The sequence below is a fragment of the Theropithecus gelada genome, chromosome 1 (assembly GCF_003255815.1).
Source record: "Theropithecus gelada isolate Dixy chromosome 1, Tgel_1.0, whole genome shotgun sequence".
Lineage (NCBI taxonomy): Eukaryota > Metazoa > Chordata > Mammalia > Primates > Cercopithecidae > Theropithecus > Theropithecus gelada.
Genome location: NC_037668.1, coordinates 114231049 through 114254375, shown reverse-complemented (window position 1 = coordinate 114254375; position 23327 = coordinate 114231049). Strand labels below are relative to the sequence as shown.

Below are 23327 nucleotides of genomic sequence, written 5' to 3'. Positions count from 1 at the left end.
GGCTCTTCCCCCTTTACTCCTCACTCTTCTCTTTCCTGCCACCATGTGAAGAAGGTCCTTGCTTCCTCTTCACCTTCTGCCATGATCGTAAGTTTCCTGAGATCTTCCCAGCCATGTGGAACTGTGAGTCAATTAAACTTCTTTCCTTTATAAATTACTCAGTCTAGGTTATTTTTTTATGGCAGTGTGAGAATGAAGTAATACACAAACCATATCAGTTATGTACATATTTTTACAATGTTTACATAAACATTGGAGTTCTGAAATAATTTAATTGTTGCTAATTTTTTTTTTAGAGCTTAGAAACCAAGATAGCCAAGTGGAGCCTGCAATTGAGAATGAATAAGAATGAGGCTGTAGTGATGAAAGAAGCAAGTAGGCAAATAGCTGTAGCTTTAAAAAAGGCATCTAAAGTTTACAGACAAAGGCTTGACCATTTTACAGGAGCTACTGAAAAACTTACTTCCCAAATTAGAGATCAGGTATGTAAATTCATTCTTTTTAAAATTAAAAGTTATATTTTATGTACTTAGTTTATATAATTAATGTTATGATGCTTCATATAGTAATTTTATTCTTCTCTTAATGCTGTTAATACCAGAAAAACTTACACTTTTTGCTTTAAATCTTTTATTTTGAAATATTACATAAAATGTCAAATTTTCATATTGAAATATATCAGCATTTCCTTGGGAACTTTACTTAAAGGAAATATTAAGTGTGTCCCCCCCTACACAAACAAAAAGGTTCTATTGGCCAACTAATTAAGGGTAATATATTATACACATTTCCTCTTGGGACATTGTGGTCCATGTTAGCAAATTAAAGGCTCTGAGAAGGCTTTCAGAAACAGTGGAACGAAGGGTGTTGAACTAAGAGTTTCCCACACTTTTTTAACCACAGAGCTATTCTTTTACCCACAGAGCAACTCTTGGAACTGGTTCTGAGGAACACTAGTTTGAGAAATGCTGATTTATGTTATTAGACCCTATGACTTTATTCAGTAATTAACCTCATTTAATCTCAGTAATACATTTAAAACCATGTGCTGACATAAACACATCATGTAAAATATATCTTTGGGTATAGTACAAATTTGAAAATGGCCTTAGTGCTTTGTTGTTTTCAACACATTATATTTATTCAATTACTAATTAATAATTTTTTAAATAAAGTCTGACTGATATCCTACCTCTTAAGAACTTATGTTAAGGCTTATAGAATTATTAGAGGCTTTTAGAAAAGAAAACAGACTTGTATAAAAGCTTATTGCAAACAAAATAGTATTTTGTTAACTTTGTGACTTGGGATAAGGAACTTAACCTCTTTAAGCTTCAATTTCCTCATGTATAAAATAGGGGATCATAATACTCCCTATCTCATGTGTTTGTAGGGAGATATAAATGAGAAAATATATTTTTGCACTGCCCTCCTTTCTGTTCCTGTAATGCATGAAGTTTTTTTCTTTGTTTTGTTGTTTTTCTTGTTTGTTGCTGCATCTGGCTTTAATGTTCTTCCCTGGCTCACAATAGCTCTTTCTTTTTTTAATCATTCAGGTATCTTTTCAATTGACATCTCTTCAGAGAGGCCTTTCTTGACCATTCCTTTTGAAGTAGTCCTAAAACAATCATATCAATGTCTTAATTTTTTTTCATAGCATTCACTATAATCTGAAACTATATCATTTATTTTTTCATTTATCACTGCTGTTGTGTTTTGTTTTATTTTTAACTGTTTCCTTCTACTTGAATATAAGTCTCAGAAGGCAGGAGCTTGCTATCCTATTCACCTAAGGTAAGGGTACCATTATTTAAAACAGTATCTTAAGTCTAAAACATGAACAGTTCAGCAGTAAGAGCTAAATAATAGTTTAACAAAATGTTATCACGTATCTACACAATGCATAAATTTTACCAAGGACTACAGAGAGAGATCAAGGACAAGGAGGATTTGTAAAGGTCTGTGGTCTTTTGTAATTAGAAGGTCACTAGTTACTAATTCAGATGCAGTTTCAGTGCAGTGGAAGGAAAGGTGAAAAGGGGGATTTTGCTTTATATCTGCATGTTGTAAGGAGAGATGAAAGAAGAAATGAGGATTTGGAAAGTACTAGAGACACATGATTCTGACATTTAGTACCCAGGGGTGAGGATGTTAAATGCTCTATAATTCTGCACACTGAAGAATTAACCCATTTCCTTCTTTGGAAATTAGATCCTAATTTTGCTTCTGGTGGCCTTAGATGTGCCATTTCTCTAAAGCAAAGAGAAAAGGTAGGCCAACTCAAAAAACTCTCTAGGAAGGTAATTCCATCACTGACTAGTTTTGACATCTAGGAATGCCATACTGATGAAGTAGGTAATAATTATCTTGCTAACACATAAATTCTTTTCTTACTGATAAAACTTCTGTATATCTTAATTTATATTATAAACTTATACTTCATAATTTATATTAAAGCTTATTTTATACAAAATATGAAAATACTAGTCTTTAATATATCAAAAATATTACTGTGAAAAAATTTAAACAAAACAGTCTTGCGCATAATACATGCCCAGTAAATACTTGCTCAGTAAATGGATGAACGATGAAAGAAGGAAGTACCCAATAAATGTTAATTGTTGTCATTACTGTTTCTGAGCTTTTTGATTTGTAATTACTGGCATTGTTGCCTTCCAGTGTGTTTTTATGTAGAATGTAGACAGGAGGCACAGTGGCTACAGCTCTTTAGGTGGATCTGCAGTTAATAGATTTGAGCTATTTATTGAGTGTGTGCTGTGCTGCAGGCACTGTCAAGGCCCTAGAAATACAGCTATGAACAAAAGCAGATAAAAATCCCTACCTCGTGGGAGTTCACATTTAAAATGGATAAGCCACTACTATCATTTATGTCTCTTTGTGGACAGTAGCAGTGTTTGAAGGCTGATGGGGTGACCTCTATAAAATAGATCTTGGCATCGTTATAGCAAAGATAAGTAAGGTGCATCACCAAATGTTATGGAGCTTTGGAACTAGGGGTAGTTTCTGTGTGTACCACAGGGGCTTTCTCCTCTGATGCTTATGTGGTTGTTACCATCTTCTGTGTATAGAGCATGAAATTAATTCAAGACCAGCCTGGGTAACATAGCAAGATGCTGTCTCTACTATATATATATATATATATATATAAAAGTATATACACCATATGTATAAAATAGATATATGTAGACATATATATACATATATATCTAGATATATTTTACGTATGTGTGTATATATATATGGTGGCTGTGGTGGCACACATTTGTAGCCCTAGCTACTAGGGAGGCTGAGGCAGGAGGATCCCTTGCACTCAGGAGTTGGAGGCTACAGTGAACCATCATGACCGTGCCACTGCACTTCAGCCAGGGCAAAATAAAAAAAAAAGTAAAATGGAAAGTTCAGTAAAAAGAAAAGAACTTATCTTAATTATGAAATATTGTTTAAAAATAGTTGCAACATCTTTTAAAATGTTAAGTTGAAACTTCCACTATGTGTATATAAAATAATAGCAATATAGATATTTACTTTAAATTTTTTCTGTTCAAAGTTGTACACTGACTTTATTTATTTATTTCAGTAGTTTTTGGGGGACAGGTTGTTTCTGGTTACCTGGAAAACTTCTTTAGTGGTTATTTCTGACATTTTGGTGCACCTATCAGCCAAGCACTGTACACTGTACCCAATGTGTAGTCTTTTACCCCTCACTTCCCTCCCTCCCTTCCCCCAAATTCCCAAAGTCCATTATATCAAACTTATGCTTTTGCGTTTTCCTAGCTTAGCTCCCACTTATGAGTGAGAACATACGATATTTGGTTTTCCATTCCTGAGTTACTTCACTTAAAATAGTGATCTCCAACTTCATCCAGGTTGCTGCTGATGTTCCTTTTAATGGCTAAGTATATTCCATGGTGGTTATATACCATATTTTCTTTATCCACTCATTGGTTGATGGGCATTTAGGCTGGTTCCATATTTTTGCAATTATGAATTGCACTGCTATAAACATGCATGTACAGTTTTCTGTATTTGAAGTTCCATACTTTTTGGAAGATTGCTTCCCAGTTTATAATGTATTTGTGTTTAGAGATCTGAGCAAAACAAAAATGTTTTAAAATTATAGTATGAATACTTTTATGTATTTTTTAGGAAGCCAAGTTGTCTGAAACAATTTCAACTTCCAATGCCTGGAAAAGTCATTATGAGAAAATGGTAATAGAAAAAACTGAATTGGAAGTACAGATTGAAACAATGAAAAAGTAAGAAAAAATTTAGAATCTTTTGTTATTTAGTAAGAGTTTTCACTTTTTAAAAAATTCTTTGAGTTGTTTGTATTTTGATTTTTTTAGATTACATATGGTAAAGGTGCTACCTATATGATTTGATATTTTTGCATTTATAATTCTGTAAAGTTTTCTTACCTTACTACTAAAAATAATTAAAATGATTGCTCATTAAAAGTGAATTGGTGTTCACATTTTGATTTTTTTTTTTTTTTTTGAGGCAGTGTCTCACTTTGTTGCACAGGCTGAAGTGCAATGGTGTGATCTTGGCTAATTGCAACCTCTGCCTCCCGGGTTCAAGCAATTCTCCTGTCTCAGCCTCCCTAGTAGCTGGGACTACAGGCACGCACCACCATGCCCAACTTTTTTTTTTGTATTTTTAGTAGAGACAGGGTTTCACCATGTTGGTCAGGATGGTCTCGATCTCCTGAGCTTGTGATCTGTCCACCTTGGTCTCCCAAAGTGCTGAATTTACAGGCGTGAGCCACCGCGCCTGGCCCACATTTTGAAATTTTAAACTTGTAGATTATCATTCAGTATTTCAGTATGCCATCTATTATTTGTAGTAAATGTTAATATTTACTTTTTCTTAAATGGAGGTGATGTTTCTCTTTTAAACAAGAATGTATAAAAATATATTTAAAAATTTATAATAACTGCTTTGAAAATCCTAAAAATTATTGTTCCTTAATTAAAGTGACTTAAATGCATAACAAAGAAAATGAAAAATAAAAATACATGTATTTTATTATTTGAAATGTATTACTGATAACACTATAATGAACCCTGAATATTTGATTTTAAGTGTTTTCTGTGTCTTCAGTTTTGTCATTGAAAACTACCATATATAATTCATTTCTAAAGTTTAGTTGTTATTGCCTCACTTAATTCTTTTCTTTAACCTTGTCCTTTAAGTAGTGTATATATGTGTGCATGTGTATAAATGAGAGGAAGAGAGAGATGTGCATACTTGTGGATAATAGTTTAGAAGTTTTATTGAACAGCAAAGAGCATGTTGGATAATTTTTTGTTGGTATCGTCAGTGGGTAATTATTTCTAATCACAGTTACTTTGGTTGTACCCTTTTGGATTACTTCTCCCTATTTTTCTTGTTCTATCAGTTCTATTTATTGTTGTGTATTCCCTATTTGAAACATTGCATCCTACCAAAGTGATTTCAGAAACACACTTAAAATGTGTTATTTGAATAAAAATTTTTATGACTTTTATAAAATGTGTCATTCATTTTATAAAGGCAAATCATCAATCTTTTGGAAGCTCTGAAGAAAATGGAAGACGATGGAAAAAATTCATGTGAAGAAATTCTTAGGAAAATTCACTCAATTGAATATGAAAATGAAACTCTGAATCTTGAGAATACAAAATTAAAGGTACTATGTATGAGTGTTTGTACAGGCATGTATTGTATAATGACCACAGTCTACTTAGTAGAAATAACTTGAAGAAAGAGTATGTTTAGAGCAGTGCTCTTATATAATTTTGTCTTCTGTGCTTGTCAGGATATTATATTTTCAGCAGTGCTAAATAATATTTATGAAGTTAACAGTCTCTTTGCCTCAACTTTTAAAATAAACTACTATCCAATTTTGCAGTTAAATGAATCATCCAAATTACATTAACTTTAGTACATAAGATTATTTCTAGGTGTCATGGTTACAATAGGATATAACCTCAGGCCTGGTCTGTTTGAAACCAGAAAGTATGTTCTTGGCTGCTTCATAATCAGAAAGAATTTTCCAGCTTACTCATGTCCAAGAGGTAATTGCTTTCCATAGGTACCAGAGGAGAGACAGGGGAGAAGCTTTTAAATTTTCTGAGAAAAAGAGATATTTGAGTTCTCAGTCAACCCAAGATACATATAACCAGATGGAACTTGAAAGATGATGGCATCATTTCCACTTTCATAATAATACTTTTAGAGGACAGAAAATAGAAGACAGAAAAGAACCTTTTTAAACCATGAAATAAAGTTTATATGCACAGGAAAAATAATATATTAGTAGTATAGAGTACATTTTAGAGAAACTTATAAAATAAGCATCTGACATTGTTTTGTTGTATTTATAGCAGTTTAATTCTATCACTGTAATTAGAATTAACTAAATGATAATACATTTAGTCTGTGTATTAAGATGTCCTTAAGACATGTTAAATTCCTAAGAGATATTGCAGATATATTTTGTGGTCCTTGAGAGAAAAGATCTTTAATGTTAAAAGAGAAGTGAAGATCTAAGGCTTTTTTTTTTTTTTTTTTTTTTGATTTAAGGTTTGTTTTTGTTTGTTTGTTTTGCATTAGAAATGCACTTGTTTCTTGGAAGCATTATAATTACTGGCTGTTTAGAATTACACATTATATAAAACTTGCAGTGGGTTTTTGAAAATGAGTTTGTTTATGAGAAAAATATACACAATTTAAAAATCATCACCAAAGGAAATTATTTTAATAAAATGGTAGCATTCCAGGCTTTAAGGTTCTGAATTGTTATTTTAAAAGATTATTTTTCTGATGGAGATACATCCAAATCTCTTTTACCCTTTCTAAACCCTTCTTTCGCTATACGTCTAAAATGTGTGCTGAGAAGAGAATTTTATCCATTGTAGGTCTTAGCATTATTTTCTTAGGAGCCGATCTGTTTTCTACATACTGATCTGTCTTTGTGGGAGATTCATAGTGTTATGCAGTACAGTATATAGTAATTAAAGATAGTTTATTATATATTGCAGAAGGCAACAGATTGCCCAAGCCAAAAAGATTCTTTCCCTTTGTAGGTTTATAAAGTTGGTAACTTTTCTCATCTTGATGTTGAGTTTCAGTCTCCTTTAGACCAATGGGGCAAAGCTAGGCTCACAAATCTCAAGTCTGTTTTGTTCCAGGTGGAAAGACTCGATTAGTTTGGAGTGCAGGACTTGAAATTGCCAGTCCTGTTGACTGTGGTCTTTCAGAGTGAGTGGAGGAAATAGGAATCTAAGTGATATACGTTATAGGAAGTAGCAGGGTCTTCTTTTCTCACCTTTAATGTATTTAGTAATACAATTATTTTGGCTACTTTTTGTTAGGAAAGATTTTTTAAAAAATCAAAATTGCAATGTACCTTAATACCATTTTTTTTTTTTGGCAGTGACATTGTGATATTTTGAATTAGAATTTTTTCCTTCAAGAAATTTTGTAAGTCCTTTATAGTCCTTCAAGCAGTATGAACTTCTTATTTCTTAATAAAAAGAAGTTCATTTATTCAGTGAACATAGTTCCTCCAACTTCTGACAATTTATTCAGTATTACCTTTTGAGTGAAGAATATATACTCATTACAGTAAAATTGGAAACTATAGAAATATAGAAAGAACAGAATGATCATTGATCCCACATTCCTTGGAGATAACTGTATTTTGTAATACTTGTTTTTTCACAGTTGTAATTAAAATAATGTCTTGCTTTGTTCACTTTAAAATGGAAACAGATACTGTATGTATACAACATATAAACTCTTTATAAGCATCCTTTAAAATTACTCTGTAATATATATTCAATGTAGAAGTGTTAGGTGATTCCCTATTTGTTGGACATTCACGTTATTCCCATTGTTTTTAACATTTAATAAAATAATGCTCTGATGAACATTTTCGTACATAAACTTCTTGTTGTATTGTCTTTAGCTTAGATTTCCATGTAAAATTACTGAGTCAAAGAATATGAACATTTTGAATGTTCTTGATATGCTTTGCTACATTTCTTCTGAAAAGGTATTTTATTACCCGTACTGCCATTAGTTCTCTATACCTCATCAGCACAGGAAATGAAATGTGTGTTTTTATTTGTAGTGTTTGCTAATTTGGCAGGTAAAAATGTTATCTATGGTTTTAATTTGTAACTTCTTTGAGGAGCTAGTTTTAAATTTCTAAACAATTTCTGTTTTTATTCTTCTCATGGTTATCTGTGTATCAGTATATTATATATTGTACTATTCCTTGGTTTATCACATTTAGTCAATTATATTAACCTTCTAATTAGTAGAGCACTAACATAATTGATAATATAAATACTAATACAACTAAAAGACATGTTAAATTCCTAATAAATACTACAACAAACATATAACTTTTATGCTTTCGAAAAAATAAGTGAAGGTAGTTTGATACAGGAAGCTAAAAGAGTTAAGGCTTTTATGGACATAAGATATGAACATAAGGGCAATATTCAATAAGCACTTCCAAGATAGGGCTCAATGACGAAAGAGAAGAAAGAGGAGGAGGAACATGGAGTATATGGGCTTTATGTAGAATGCTGTGTACCTCTGTGGCTTGCTGTGTTCAGCCGTGTTTGTGCGCTTTGTATTCAGCTGATATTTTTTACATGGTTCAGACAATTAATGAGCTAGAAAAAACTGCATCTGAACAAAAGTTACTTCTTTGTTATACATCATTCCCCTGCTTACCAATATTGTAAGATGAGCTTCACTTGACAGAAATGTGAAGCATAGGACAGATTATATATCTTCACCTTTTATTTGGAAAATAAGGATGTTTTCCAACTACCTGTTCTCTATCTGTTCTCCCCACATTCACTTCTCCAGTGTTATTAAATTGACAATTTGTTCTGTAACCTCAAGTGCTCTTTTAATGGATTGATTCTAAACATTAATAGTAATGACTTATAATTGTTCTTTCACTACACAGTCAAGTAATATGTTTATGCATGTTTTTTTCTTGTACAACTTTAAAATTTTACCTGGAGTTTCCAAAAACCCTACTTGTTGTACTCTTTGCCCTTATCGTTGTCTTCCCCACCCCCCCGGCCCCTTCTTGAAATTCTTCATCCTATCTCTGTTCCCTGAAGAACCTATTTTCCCCAGATTTCTTCTACTTAGGGCCTTCTATCTTCTTGTTTCAGTCTGAATGGGTTGGTCTCTAGGCCTGCTGCCCAGATGCCATGCTGGAATTTTCTTGACTACTACCCTGGTTCCACTGTTTCCTTGAACCCACATTGTGTTTCTTTTTCTTTTTACTGGAATATATCTGCAAATAATATTCCCTTAAGGAAGGGAAAATTAGAAGTAAACATTAAAATGGTCTCACATGTCTAAAAATGCCTTTATTCTGTCATTTTGATTAATGGTTTCAGCTGGGTATAGCAACTTAGATTGAAAGTAATTTTTACTGAGAACTTTGAAGGCTTTGCTCCATGGTCTTCCATAAGTCAGAGTTGCTAGTAGAGAAAATCTGCCATCAGTCTGATACTTATTCCTCTGTAGTGACATTTTTTATTTTTCTTGAAAGTTTTAAGAGATTCCCCTTATCCTTGGTGTTTTGAAACTTCACACACATCTAGTTGTGTCTTCCAGTACTTTGTGCTAAGTACGTTGTAGACTTTGTAAATTCAAAGACTCATGTCCTTTACCTCTGGAAAATTCTGTTATATTATTTCTTTGGTGAGGCTCTCTCTCCTGCCCCTTTCCATTTTCTCCAGTCTGTCTGGATGTACTGCTGATTGTATTGTTGATTTGTTGGACCTCCTAGATTGATACTCTGTCTTCAATTTCTGGGTTTTGTTCAATTTTGGGGGCAGATTTCTTTGGTCTTTATCTTTTAATCCTTCATTTAAAAGTTTAATTTTCAAGAATTTTAAAAAGTATTCCCCAAGTGTTCCTATCATCAAATATCTGAAAATACCTATAAAAATTTTTTCTTTTTTTTTTTTCAGTGTTTCAATTTATTGTTTCCAACTGGCCTGGTTTTTTTTTTTTTTTGTGAGACAGTTGCTCTGTTGCTGATGCTGGAGTGCAGTGGCACAATCAGAACTCACTGCAGCCTCGACCTCCCAGGCTCAAGCAATCTCCCACCTCAGCCTCACAAGTAGCTGGGACCACAGCACATAGCTAATTTGTGTGTGTGTGTGTGTGTATGTGTGTAGTTGGGGTCTCCCTGTGCTGCCTAGGCTCCTGGGCTTTTGAACTCCTGGGCTCAAGCAGTCCTCCCACCTTGTCCTCCCAAACTACTAGAATTACAGGTGCGAGCCACTGCGCCCAAACCAATTTTTTTCTTCCTTTTTTTTTTTTATATATAAAAAACTTTTAGAGCTCTCTCATGATACTCTTTTTCCAAAAGTCTGATGACATTTAAGAATTTACAAATGAGACAATAAAAAGACTAATGAAACAGTAGAAAACCAAATGGATATGTGGATGGTTCTTGTCACTTGATTGGTTTCACTTCACTTTTCTCAACTGTTGGGAAACTAGCAGTTTACTGGTGGCCCCTAAAAAATGCCAAAATACATGCGTCTTTGCTCTGGGTCACCAGCACCATCCCTCTGTTGTTCCCAAACAGTTCATTCTATTTCTTTAGAGAAGGACTTGTCTTATCTTTGTTTGTTGGGAAGTAAACTCCTAGTTACAAGTGTTCTTCCCTTGAGTGTGTGAGCAGGGGGTGGAGGGTAGTGGTAGTCAGCTGTTCTATTCACAGACTTTGAATTAATCCTTTTCAAACCCAGGTCTCACTCTTGCCCTTAGCCCTGTGCCTCTCTAGATTCTTCAGGTAGTTGAACTTCCTCCTTGCCTAAATCCATTCCTGATTCATTAGTCAGTCATCAGTTTTCCAGAAGCATTAAAATATTTTTTCCTTTGACAGCCCCTGGTCTGTTATTTTTATTAAGTTGACTTATAAACATTCCTTTTGCTTTATATTAGTTTGGTCATATGGTCTTGGGAATGAATGGAGATTTTAACATGTGGTTAGTTTTCCAGCAGAAGACTCCTTAAACCTAGGAAATTCTCTGTAATAGGGCACATTACTAATCTTCCCATTTTTCACCCTGTTTTATTCTCTCTATATTAATTTTGCAGGTAGAACTTCATTACACTTACTTGTTTGTATAATTTTTCTCCCTCTGAGGGCTGTTTTTCCCTGCATCCTCCACATACCAGGGCCAGGGATCATTTTATCCTCCCATTACTTCTAGTGCCTAGTACTGTGCCTAGAATACATCAGTCATTTAATAAATGACTCTGGAGAGTAGCAACCATAATGGCTACTATCTATCAATTACCATTAATGTAGGAGGCACTTGATAAGTACTTTACATTTTTTTTACTTCTAATTCTCATGTCAATGCTATCATAAAGATGCTTTTCTTAATTATGGATGAATACATTGAAACTCAGAGAGATTAAATAACGTGCCCAAGATCATACAACTAGTTTACTGGCAGAGCCAGAATAGAATTTGGAAGAAGACAGGAAAAAAATACTAGGCACAATCTTGTTCATATTTTATAATTAGAAATTTGATTTGTCTCACATTTTAAGTTATATAAAGTTTGCCAGAAATTGTATTGGAAAATTCCAGGAAACAAAATACACTAGCAACACTAGGGAAGTTTCTTTTATATTTCAGCAAGCCTTATATTAAGATTCAGCTTCACCATATATAACAGAAAATCCAAATTATATGGCTTAAGTAAGATAGAGATATATGTTTATTATGTAGAAGTAGTACAGAGTTGGCACTTCAAAACTGATGTGGCTCTTTAGCTTTTTAACTTTCTGTTCTGCCATCCCTAGGTATGACCCTCATTCTTTTGATCTAGAATAGAGGCTGGAGCTTCAGCCATTATAGTCAAGTTTCAAGCAACAGGATGGAGGAAAAAAAGATGCATTACCTCCCTTTTTAAAAGATTTCCTCCCCTTTAAGGAGCCTTCTCAAAATTCCCATATGACTTGACTCTCTTACTTATTTAGGCACGTGACCCTCACCTAGCTGCAAGGGAGACTAGGGAATGTCGTCTTCTAGTTATTCTGAGCTCTAGCCAAATATGAATACTCGTTTTATGTTTTCTGCATCTACTCCTATAGTTCTCTTACACTTTGGAATGCCATTTTTCTCAGTATCTAAATCCTACCTTTCCTTTAAAGTTTAGCTCAAATGCTACTTCCTCCCAAAGTCTTCTCAATTAATCTCTCCTTGTAAACTCCTATCTTTGTGTACACACAGGTTGCCCAGGGAAGGTGTGACATATACTCTTGATGGATATTTATTGAGTGAATGCTTAAATTACTCTATTTGGAAACAGGAAGCAATTTTATTATGTTTATTTTCTTATTTTCTTGAAATCCTTCATAGAGAAAGGATTAGAAAGATATTTTAAACTAGTTTTTGATAAAATTATGAATTAATTTTAAATTATATAGACTATAAAAGTCATTGAGTTAAAGTTTGTATCTTAGCGTATTCTATTAATAATTAAGAAATGTATTTTTAATGCATTATTTTCTGGATTTTTAAGGAAAACATTTAAATAAGTTTGGCATATGTTATTTGCAGTGTAAATGCAGTTTTTTTGCAGCCTAGATGTTTGTGTTTTATTACTTTTAATTACTTTAGAATAGTTTTAGATTTTAAAGTTGCAAATGAAAAATAAACTGTTAATGCTGCTTCCAAGGCCCAGTAACCTCCTCTATTAGACACAACAGAAAGTTTATTTGGAAGGTTAAAAAGTTGTATTTGTTTCTTGCAGAAAATTAGAAAAACAGAAAAACACAAAAGGAAAAAAATTTAAATCGCCCATAATCTCACAACTGAAAGATAACTGGAATTAATATTTTAGCATATATATAATTTTTTTATTTTATGTGTGATATATATGCTACTTCCAATAGCTTTTTTACTATTGCAAATAAAAACATAGTTTCGTGAGTCTTTTTTGCTTATCTGTTTTCTTAGGATATATTTAATTGTTTGGTCAAAAGAGAGACTCATTTTTAATATTGTTCTGTATTTCCAAATTACCTATCATAAATGTGTCTACTATAAGTAAAACAGTCCCTATACATTTTCCAGTACCAGGTAATTAAAAGTACTAATTTTAAAACAAATCTCTCCAAGTTTTATAAATAATCTCATTTATTTTTGTGGCTTTACATGCCATCTATGTGCTCAAGGCTTTCAAATTTATACCTCTAATCTAGACCTTGTCCCTGAATTCCAGACGTATATTCTGCTGCCTGATTGACATCTCCACTTCGATATTTAATAGATGTCTCAAAGTTGTCATGTCCAAAATGGAGCTCTTGATGTTTCCCAAAATAGTAAATACTACAGTTTTCCTCATCCCAATTAATGGAAAATCATCATTTTTCTCATACGCTGCTTCCAGTCTGTCATCAAATCTACCTCAAGTATATTCAGAATTTGACGACTTCTCACCAGCACCACTGTCATTATCCTGAGTCAAGCCTCCATCATCTCTCATTGTTACTGTGACCTCATGATCATTCTCCTTGTTTCAGCCCTGGCCCCTGCAGGCAGCATTCAGTATAGCAGTAGAGTTGTTCCTGTAAAAATGTAGTCAGATCATGTCACTGCCCTGCTCCGAACCCCCCAGAGATATCTTGGTTCATAAATACCTACAAGTCATTATACCATCTCATTTTCTATTACCTCTCTTCTTCTTCTACTCTCATCTCCTTCCATTCTTCCCGTTTCTTCTCTATTTCTACCTCACTGGCTTTCTTGTTGTTTTCCCCTAACTTGCTAGGCCTCCTGCCGCTGTTGCCTTTTTCTCTTAAAGAGACACTCTTCCTATCAGTTTTACTCAAAAGTCTCTTTCTCAGGAGGCCTTCCCCCACATGTCATTCCTAGCTGCTTTTGTGTTTGATTTATTTTACTGCTTATTCTTATTTTTGGTCTGTCTGTCCCTCCAGTATGTAAGTTTCATGGAGGAAGGGAATTTCGTCTGTTTTGTTCACTAATAGAACTTCAGTGCCTACAGCATAAAAACTAATGAACATGCTGGTTCATGTATTCATCAATCATTCACATTTCTGCCTTTTTGAATTAATTGCTCATTTTTTATAGTTGTCTTTTGTCCTAATTAATATATAATAACTGTATATTAAGGATATTAATGTTATATTTGTTTTATTTTTGTAATGACAAATGTTATTTGACAAGGCATCAAATTTGTCATTTGCTAATATTTTTTCATATTTTGTTTGCCATTTAAACTGTATTGAAAAGCTATGAAATTTTGGAGAGAGATACACGCGCACACATTTTTTTAAATGGTTTCTCTTGAGAGTGCTCTCACAGCTCTGCACATCTTGTAATCAAAGACATTGTCCATGTAGACTGTCTTTTCAAGGATGTTTGCATAGTAGATATCCTTGGAATATGATAACTGTGTCTCCCTTAGGAGTATGGGCAGGCATGCTCACTGCCTGCTATAAGAAATTTGGGTTCATTGTTTTGCAATGCATTTGACTGCATATGCAGTTGCCACCTGGCCTGTTTGGGTTACTCTGTGGGAATTGGGGCTCAGGAAACTGATACAAATGCTGACAGTCTTGCTACTCTTATTGCTATGAGTAATAAGTCCCCTGTCTCTGACCTAGGAATCTTGTACTTTCTGTTATAGCATCCATGAAATTGCAGTAGGCTAACTAGTAAGCTTGCAAGGAAGATAATACCTCAGACTTTTACATTTCTTCATATCTTCTTTTAATTTTATGCTCTTTAGGACTTTTGCTATCCTGAAATGAAATACAATTTTACCTGAATTGTCTTTGAAAATTTTTAAAGTTTTTATTTAATTCATTTGATGCTTCTTTAGTTGGGCTGAGGCAGGTAGTCAACCTATTTGTTTTCCTAATAAACAGTTATTTTATTGCCATTTATTTAGTTGTCCATGTTTCCTCCATTGATTTAAAAATCTAACCTTTATCATGTACTAAGTATAATTTTTCTGTATTTTTCTTTTCCAGTAACCTCTATATTCTATTGATTTTTCATATCTAGGCACATTTCCAAGTTTTTTTGTCAGTAAATTTAAAAAGTTTTAAAAATCATATGTCCTGTGTAAATCTTAAGAAGGTTGTTCATAAGTATTAGTCACTAACTTTGTGAAATTCCTAAATTTTAGATGGTAATTGCATGCAATCAGAAATAATTATTTTATCAACTTTGTTAATACATGAGTTATGTTTTTATAATTCTGTAGCACTGAAGTATAAATATATTCTAATGACTTATAAAATCTATATCTTTTTTGCTAGACTACACTTGCTGCTTTGAAGGATGAAGTAGTTTCTGTTGAAAATGAACTCTTAGAATTGCAAGAAGTAGAAAAAAACCAGAAAACCCTTGTTGAAATGTATAAAACTCAGGTGACTACTGCATTTATTTTAGTGCTTACTAAAATTGGTAGACAATTTAAAACACTATTTGTTTGCAATCTAAATAGACAGAACTGAAGAGAGTTGGGGCTATCATTGTGGGTTATAATACGGTATGACTCAAATATTTCTTAAGGTCCCACACATCTTTGTAAATAGATGATTCTGCCAATTACTGATTCCAACACTGCATATGGATATAATGGATATTCCTAAAAGTAGATTTAATGTTAATTACATAGGTATAATGTGACCTCTAATGTATTCTTGTTAATCTTGGCTATATTTGTCTGTCATCGTGTATATTTAATGGTATTGATTTAGATTAATGACTCCCTTCTAGGGTCATTAAAGTTCATTATGCCTCCTTTCTCAGGAAATAAAGTATAATTCAGATTTATTCACATGAAATGCCAAGAAAAGAACATGTGACAATATATATGAAATAGACCATGTGTTCAATGGTAATTTGTAGAAAAACCTTTATTTTTTGGAAATGTAGTATTCAAGAAAAAACTTCATGAGAAAGATGGGACTTATGCAGGTCCTTGCATGATGGGTAACACACTGGTCAGAGAAAGTTTGAATTAAAGAATAATGAACTGGCTGGGCATAGTAGCTCACACCTGTAATTCACTGAGAGGCTGAGATGGGCGGATCACTTGAAGTCAGGAGTTTGAGACTAGCCTGACCACTATGGTGAAACCCTGTCTCTACTAAAAATACAAAAATTAGGCAGGTGTGGTGACACGCACCTGTAGTCTCAGCTACTCAGGAGGCTGAGGCAGGATAATTGCTTGAATCCAGGAGGTGGAGGTTGCAGTGAGCCGAGACTGTACCAGTGTGCTCCCAGACTGGGCGACAGAGCAAGACTCCATCTCCAGAAAAAAAAAAAAAAAAAAAAAAAGAATGAACTAAGGGTGAAAGCTTAAGGGGAGCAAAGTGTGGGCAGTAGAAAGGGGCTGCATCTCGATGGATTAGATGGGAAAATTAGAGTTGAGACCTCCAGTTAGAGTATTTCAGTCATCCAAGTCTGAGGTAGGAATGGAGATTGTGGGGGACTGTGGGACCTCTTCTTCATCAGGGTCTTCCAGCTGGTTATTTGTGTTTAATCCCTCAGCAGGAATATTGTTGTTGAGTGACCATATTCTGGGTGCAGGGCCTAGAATCTTTTTTTTTTTTTAATCAGATTTTGATTTGGTGGGAAAAATAATTTAAATGGAAGCTAGTTTGGACCAGAGACTGGTTCTTTGAAGTGACATTGATCTGCAAATGAAACCTTTGTAGTCTTCAAAGCTCAACTGGAGAGTTTAGAAGTATTGATGAGAGAAGACAGGTAAATCAGACAAAGATTGTGGGTTAGAGTAGACCACTGAGTGATTCCGTATTTAAAGAAGGAATAACATTAGATGAACCAATCGAGGATATTGATAGGAAAATAATGACTTGTTTAAAATGAAATTTTAAATTTTAGATTTTTATCTCATGATTCTAAAAATAATATGTTTCTCTAATAACAGACTTTATTTTCAGGTACAAAGTTGTATCTCTAATAATAGACTTTATTTTCAGGTACAAAAGTTGCAAGAAGCAGCTGAAATAGTAAAAAGCAGATGTGAAAATTTGCTACATAAAAATAACCAAATAACAAAAACCAAAAATAAAAATATAGAGAAGGTATGTTTGGAATTTCAAATAAAATATAAAATATATAAAAATTTTATTTATATATTTTTTACTTTATAAATAGTATGCAAATTTATTCATTTTGGTCATTTTCTCTAGTTCATACTTAGGAAAGGGCTAGTCTTAACCTCTGTAAGACTTTGTTTTCCAAGGAAATAATGTTTCTTCCACGCTGGAAATGTTGTTTGTTTATGTGAATTATTTTCACTTTTTTGTTAATATTTGGAAAATAGCATAACATAAATGTTTAATTTTTCTGATGCAAGAACAGACTTTAAATAGCTCAAAAAATGGTTATCAATCATAAGTATACAAACCTAAGTACCTCTCATTTTTAATCTCACCCTTTCTTTCTGGTTATAAATCTTTTATGTCTAAAAAAGCAAAGCCAATATCTGCTAAATGCATTTTTGAAGAAAAATAATATCTTTTAAAAAACCATCATTTCTTTTATTTATTCTATTGCAACAGAATGAAGGGAAGGCCAATGTTGGCAAGTTATGATGTTTTTGTGAATATTTTAAAGTTTTTAAATGAAACCGCATCTCTAGGTTTTTGTGTTGTTTTGGTAAAGAAGCAGTGAAAGCTGTAGGATGCTGACTCCTGGCAGCAGAGGTCATGCGATGTTAGTGGTCAGTTCCATCTGAATCTAATAAGGTTACTCTCTCTGGGTTGCTCCCCTATCTTAGGATTGAGGAGTCAGAGCGAGGCAATAATGTGAAGAAGGGGTCAGCCACAGCAAGCGTCCTCCAGTTATACAGAGATAAAGATAGCCCACTGAATGCACAACTTACTGCTTTCATGGAATTACTTTTCACCTATTTTTAGCAGGCCAGCGAAGAAACCATTTTATGTCTTTTGGTCTCTTTTTCTCATGAAACATACCAGTGCAAATGTCTCCTTTTCTGCTAGGCAGCACTGCAAATAAAAGCATATTTTACAGTTCTGTTAAAATGACAGAAAGGGCTGGAGCCTTTTTCAGATACTGTGAGGTCACGATGTTTTCTTTCTAGTATTTTACAAGACAACTACTTTTTTAATGAAAATTTTCTTTTTCTTCACTGTTTTAAGTCTCCTGGTTTTCTCATGGTTTCTAAGATGTTTTAGGGACACTGAGGGATCCTTTATTCTGGTTTTGTCTTTCATGATCAAGAATGCCAGATACTACACAGAAACTATTAGGTGTTCCCATCTCAGGGAAAGAGTCTATTTTTTGTAATTAGCAGTGCAAACATTTCTTAAGGTTGCCGCTTTTCACATCTCCACAAAAGTGCTGCAGTGAGGAACTGCAGTAGCCAAAGCAGATTAATGTAGATGAAATTAGATTTGTTGATAGTAACATTAATGGTCAAATTAAAGGCAAGCGAGAACTGATGATACTAGCTATTTTTAAATAATATACAGTAAACCCTACCAGTTTTGGCTAAGATGAGTGAAGCAAGCTGCTCTAATTTAGGTAAGTATCTGAGTTATAAGATTGAATGACTAAAAGTGACATTTCCTTTAGAACCTATAGCTGGATAGTAGACAACTACAGCTTTATTAGTAATGATTATTAGTGATAATCTGTGCTTGAATATAATGTCAGGATTTTAAAAATTTGCTTTTAAAAATTAGTTAAACATCCACCCTGTCAGCTAATTTACCCTATTTATGTGCTCAATAAACTTTTTGAAAACTAAAGTCTACCCCACTTTTTAGTTATACATTCTTATTTAACAGAGTTTAAATTAATATTTATTCAGTTGTGTTCTTATTTAAAGCCATTATACCTAAAATACTTGTGTTACAAGCATATCTAGTATTTAAGATAATAAAAATATTAATGCTGAATGTGTGATCTTGCACTTATTTCCCTACTGCCACAACTCAGATGAAAGGCCAGATGGAGTCTCATCTGAAGGAGTTAGAGCGTGTCTGCGATTCCTTGATGGCAGCTGAACGGAGGCTTCACGAGTGTCAGGAGAGTCTGCAGTGCTGCAAGGGGAAGTGTGCAGACCAGGAACACACCGTTAGGGAGCTTCAGGGCCAGGTGTGCAGCCATCCTTCTGAGTTTTGCTAAATGCGTTAAAAGAATGCTTTGGAATGATTTCACCAGTTGAGGGCACTCATGTCAGAGCTTGATTTTTAAATTCCCATCTACTTAGTTTGTAAAACATCATTTTCACGCAGATACTATAATACTGTTTTGCAAGCTATTCTTTCAGTATTTTATGGTGAAAAATTGGTAATTAAAATTCCTATTTTGGTTTATTCATGCAAATCTATAGACATTTGAAGACATGGTAATAGAATCAGAGAAGGAGCAAAGTTATACTTACATATATGTTCCTTGATGTCAGGGTAAGGTCAATTATTGAAATTTACAAAAATTAGAATTTATTTTAATTAGAATTGTACATCAAGTTTTTGGGATTTTTTTTTCAGTCTGGTTTTTTTTTTTTTTTCTGTTTTACTTTTTATACCATCAGAATAGGGATCATGTGTGTCCTGTTAGTAGTAGCCACATAGCCGTCTCCTAGCTCAATGCCTAGCACATAGTAAGCACTCAATATTTTTTTAATTAATGAAATTTTTTTAAAGGAGCAGTCCAAGGATGGTGACAAGTCTTTTTTCTTTTACTTTCAAGACAGTTTTAGGAAGCATTCCCTGTCTATCTTCCAAATATAATCTGGATTTTAATTTTGCAAAAAACCAAATACTGCATTTTCTCACTTAATCAGTGGGAGCTAAATGATGAGAACACGTGGACACATGAGAAGAACAACACACACTGGGGCCTTTCAGAGGGTGGAGAGTGGGAGGAGGGAGAGGATCAGGAAAAATAACTAATAGGTACTAGGCTTAATACTTGGTTGATGAAATAATCTGTACAACAAACCCCCATGACACAAGTTGACCTGTGTAACAAACCTGCATTTGTACCCCTGAACTTAAAAGTTAGATAGAAATATGCAGACAAAATTTTAGAGTTCAAAGAGATTTTTCTAGTAAAATGTCAGATGACATAGATTAGCCTAAATTACTAATTGAAATTATGAGAAAAAAATTTTTTCCTTAAATCAAAACTTCTTACATTATTTAGATCAGATTTTGAAGCAGTGGGAAGAATATTCTGTCTTGGCATGGGCGAGTGTGTCTTTGATTGTTTACTTCATTTTGCTTCTCAAAAAAACATATTTTTTACTGACAGTTTCAACTTCACAGATATTCAATTATTAATCAGTATTTTTAGGTGAAACAGAAAACCATAAGAGAAACCCTAGGTATCCAAAAATAGGAGATTAATACTGCTTAAAATTTTCGTATTTCAACTTAACAAAATAAATACCTTTCTTCAATAAGGTGTTGTTCAAAATGTTTTAATTGCCATCATCCTGAATTTTTTTCAGTTGATTATTTTCCAACACAGGCAACACATCTTCTTTAAATATAACCAGGAATTTAAAACTTCCATTTTAACAGTATAACGTTTTCTTGGTGTCTTTCTGTGTGAGAGTAGTAACATTTATATCTTCTCATTGCTTGTGGTCTAACAATAAATTGTGTGGATTTCTTTGGAAGTTGATTGTGAAGAAAATGACTAAGAAACCTTTTTTTTTTCTTTTAGGTTGATGGAAATCACAGTCTTCTGACAAAGCTTTCTCTGGAAGAGGAAAACTATCTTATTCAGTTGAAGTGTGAAAACCTTCAACAGTAAGTATTAAATTACTTAACATTGCTGCTGCATATTTCTCTGCACACTAAACTTTTGAAATATATGTTTTCTGTAAAAAGAAAATTAGAACAGATGGACACAGAAAATAAAGAGCTTGAGAAGAAGCTGGCAAACCAAGAAGAATGTCTTAAGCACAGCAATCTTAAGTTTAAAGAGAAATCTGCAGAATATACAGCATTGGCCAGACAACTGGAAGCCGCTTTAGAAGAAGGTAGACAAAAGGTATGCATGGCCTTTATTTAGAAACTTTTTAATTCATTTACCAAAGAGTCATCTTTTTAAACATCTTGCCAAACCAGTAGTTATTGTTTTGTCTTGATGACAGGGTGAAGGGAGCAATTACATTTTTGTTCTTTAACTATCTTCTCTTTCAAGCAAAACAGATACATTGCTGGGCTAGAGTTACTTCACTAGATAAATGGTAATGTGGCTGGGGAAAGGGCAGAGATGGAAACCACTTTGAAGACATAATCTCCTCCTGTACCTTTTTTTTATATACAACCAAATTGAATGTGCAAATAATTGAACATTTTTGTTTTGATCAGGATTCAGTGAGCTGTAATGTTCAAGTCCCTTTTGACAAATATGGTTGCATAAATAAATACATACAATATTAAATTTCAGTTACATCCATTAGGTAAGTATTCAGTGAATACTTCAGTATCAGGCAATCTGCTAGTGCTTGAGATGCAAAGATGAATGAGACCTGGCCTTAGCTCTCAGCACTCTCATAATCCGGTAGGGTTCAGCCTAAGTGCATTTCGGAAATGCCAGGTATGCTCTCAGATTCCTTCCTGAAAGGAAGAGTTCAGAGTCCCAGAGGTATGTCTGCCCTCTCCTTTCTCTCCTGCTACGGTGGAATATGGGGCTATCTGTAGCTTCTGCCCATGTGAGAGTGCCATCACTGCCCTGTTACCATGGCCTACACTGAGGGGATGGTGCCGAGGGCATTGGTGTTTGTCCTAAGGGCCTTTTCTCCCATAGCTTCAGATCACACTGGCATCTCTCATGCATAATTGTTCTTGGAATATGTACAGAAGAAATCTTTATAATAACTTAGAACTGAGTTCATAGGAATTAGGTTGGAGGACAGTCCTTTCCACTAGCTCCTTGTTCCTGGATCAATCCCTGCCTCTACTCTCATTCTTGTGGCTCCAACCCAGCATTCTTACAAATAGGCTTCCACATATCTGATTCCTTAGAAGAACATAACTAAGCTAGACTTCCTGCCAAAATAAGTAATCAGGTAAATATGAAAATTCAAATTCAGACCAGTTTGGAAGTGAACGAATGAAGAACCAGTCTCTGTGTTTGTGTGTGTGTGTGTGTGTGTGTTTGTAGGAAGTGTGTATACCAGTTCCTACTCCCAGTTCTGTTAATCCAAGTGTATAATGAGCATTTAACAAGGAATTTCTATGTTCCATCACTGCTCTTAACACCCTGGTGAATATAAATGCTATAAAAATGGTAACTGGTCTCAGTCTGTTTTTAAAATATACTGTTGGAGAAAACACCTACCTAAGTCACAGAGCAGTGAAAATGTATACATCTCTTCCATCTCAAGCCAATTTTGCAGATATTTAATGCTGCGAAGATAAGTATAGTACATACTTACACTATATATGCTTCTTCAAGATAGAACATCTTTAAACTTGGATATAACATACAAGTAATATGTTTAGAAAAAAGGTACAATATAACTATGTCAAGGCTTTAAATCATATTTTAAAGAAAGCACTTTATTTTACTCTTTTGATAAAAATTACAGGTTGCTGAAGAAATAGAGAAAATGTCATCTAGAGAGAGAGCTTTACAAATTAAAATATTAGATCTGGAAACTGAGCTTAGAAAGAAAAATGAAGAACAAAATCAACTTGTTTGCAAAATGAACAGTGTAAGTATTAGCATGGCTTAACATATTATAAAAAATAGCATTTAATATTCTTACCATGTAGAAAGTACAAAGCGAGTGAATCAAGGCTATTGTTTTACTGATAATATTAAAAATAACAAGCAATATAAAACATAAAAAATAAAAATGTTATGATATGCCAAATAATTTATTATTCTGCCTCCTTGGATGGCATGTATTGCATTGCCCTCAAATCTGATAAAATCTCATCAGGCCCTTTCCCTACATGTTACTTTTGCAATGACCACTGCTTAATGAAAATCACAGATATAATCTACTTGATTTCATCCTGATATGAATTTTTCATTTTTTAAAGATAAACACGTAAGTGAGTTTTATATCTGTCTTGAATAATGAATATTTTATTTTAGAAAGTTATAATTTTGTATTAAACATTCAGTATTGTTAGATATGCATGTGAGATGGATACTTTAGTCCATTCAGTCGAGAAATGAAAATACCAAATTGACTGTGTTCAATTAGTCTTCTGTTTTTTTCCTGAATACGCATGAAATAGTCAATTGG

At 33.6% G+C, this 23327-nt stretch overlaps 1 protein-coding gene across 4 annotated transcripts in view; it reads left to right on the top strand.

The window, feature by feature from the left end:
- ODF2L (outer dense fiber of sperm tails 2 like) overlaps positions 1–23327 on the top strand; it is a 47072-nt gene that overhangs the window by 19996 nt on the left and 3749 nt on the right. For 2 of the 4 annotated variants that reach the window (XM_025388635.1, XM_025388644.1), the window contains exons 8-17: positions 297–482; positions 4168–4277; positions 5557–5692; positions 7976–8062; positions 15367–15477; positions 17059–17163; positions 19046–19204; positions 20783–20868; positions 20950–21112; positions 22659–22784. In XM_025388635.1, the coding sequence (XP_025244420.1) occupies positions 297–482; positions 4168–4277; positions 5557–5692; positions 7976–8062; positions 15367–15477; positions 17059–17163; positions 19046–19204; positions 20783–20868; positions 20950–21112; positions 22659–22784 (1269 nt within the window). Of the gene's footprint in view, positions 1–296; positions 483–4167; positions 4278–5556; positions 5693–7975; positions 8063–15366; positions 15478–17058; positions 17164–19045; positions 19205–20262; positions 20302–20782; positions 20869–20949; positions 21113–22658; positions 22785–23327 lie in introns of all 4 variants that reach the window. The other 2 variants (XM_025388653.1, XM_025388661.1) reach the window with 2 other exon arrangements.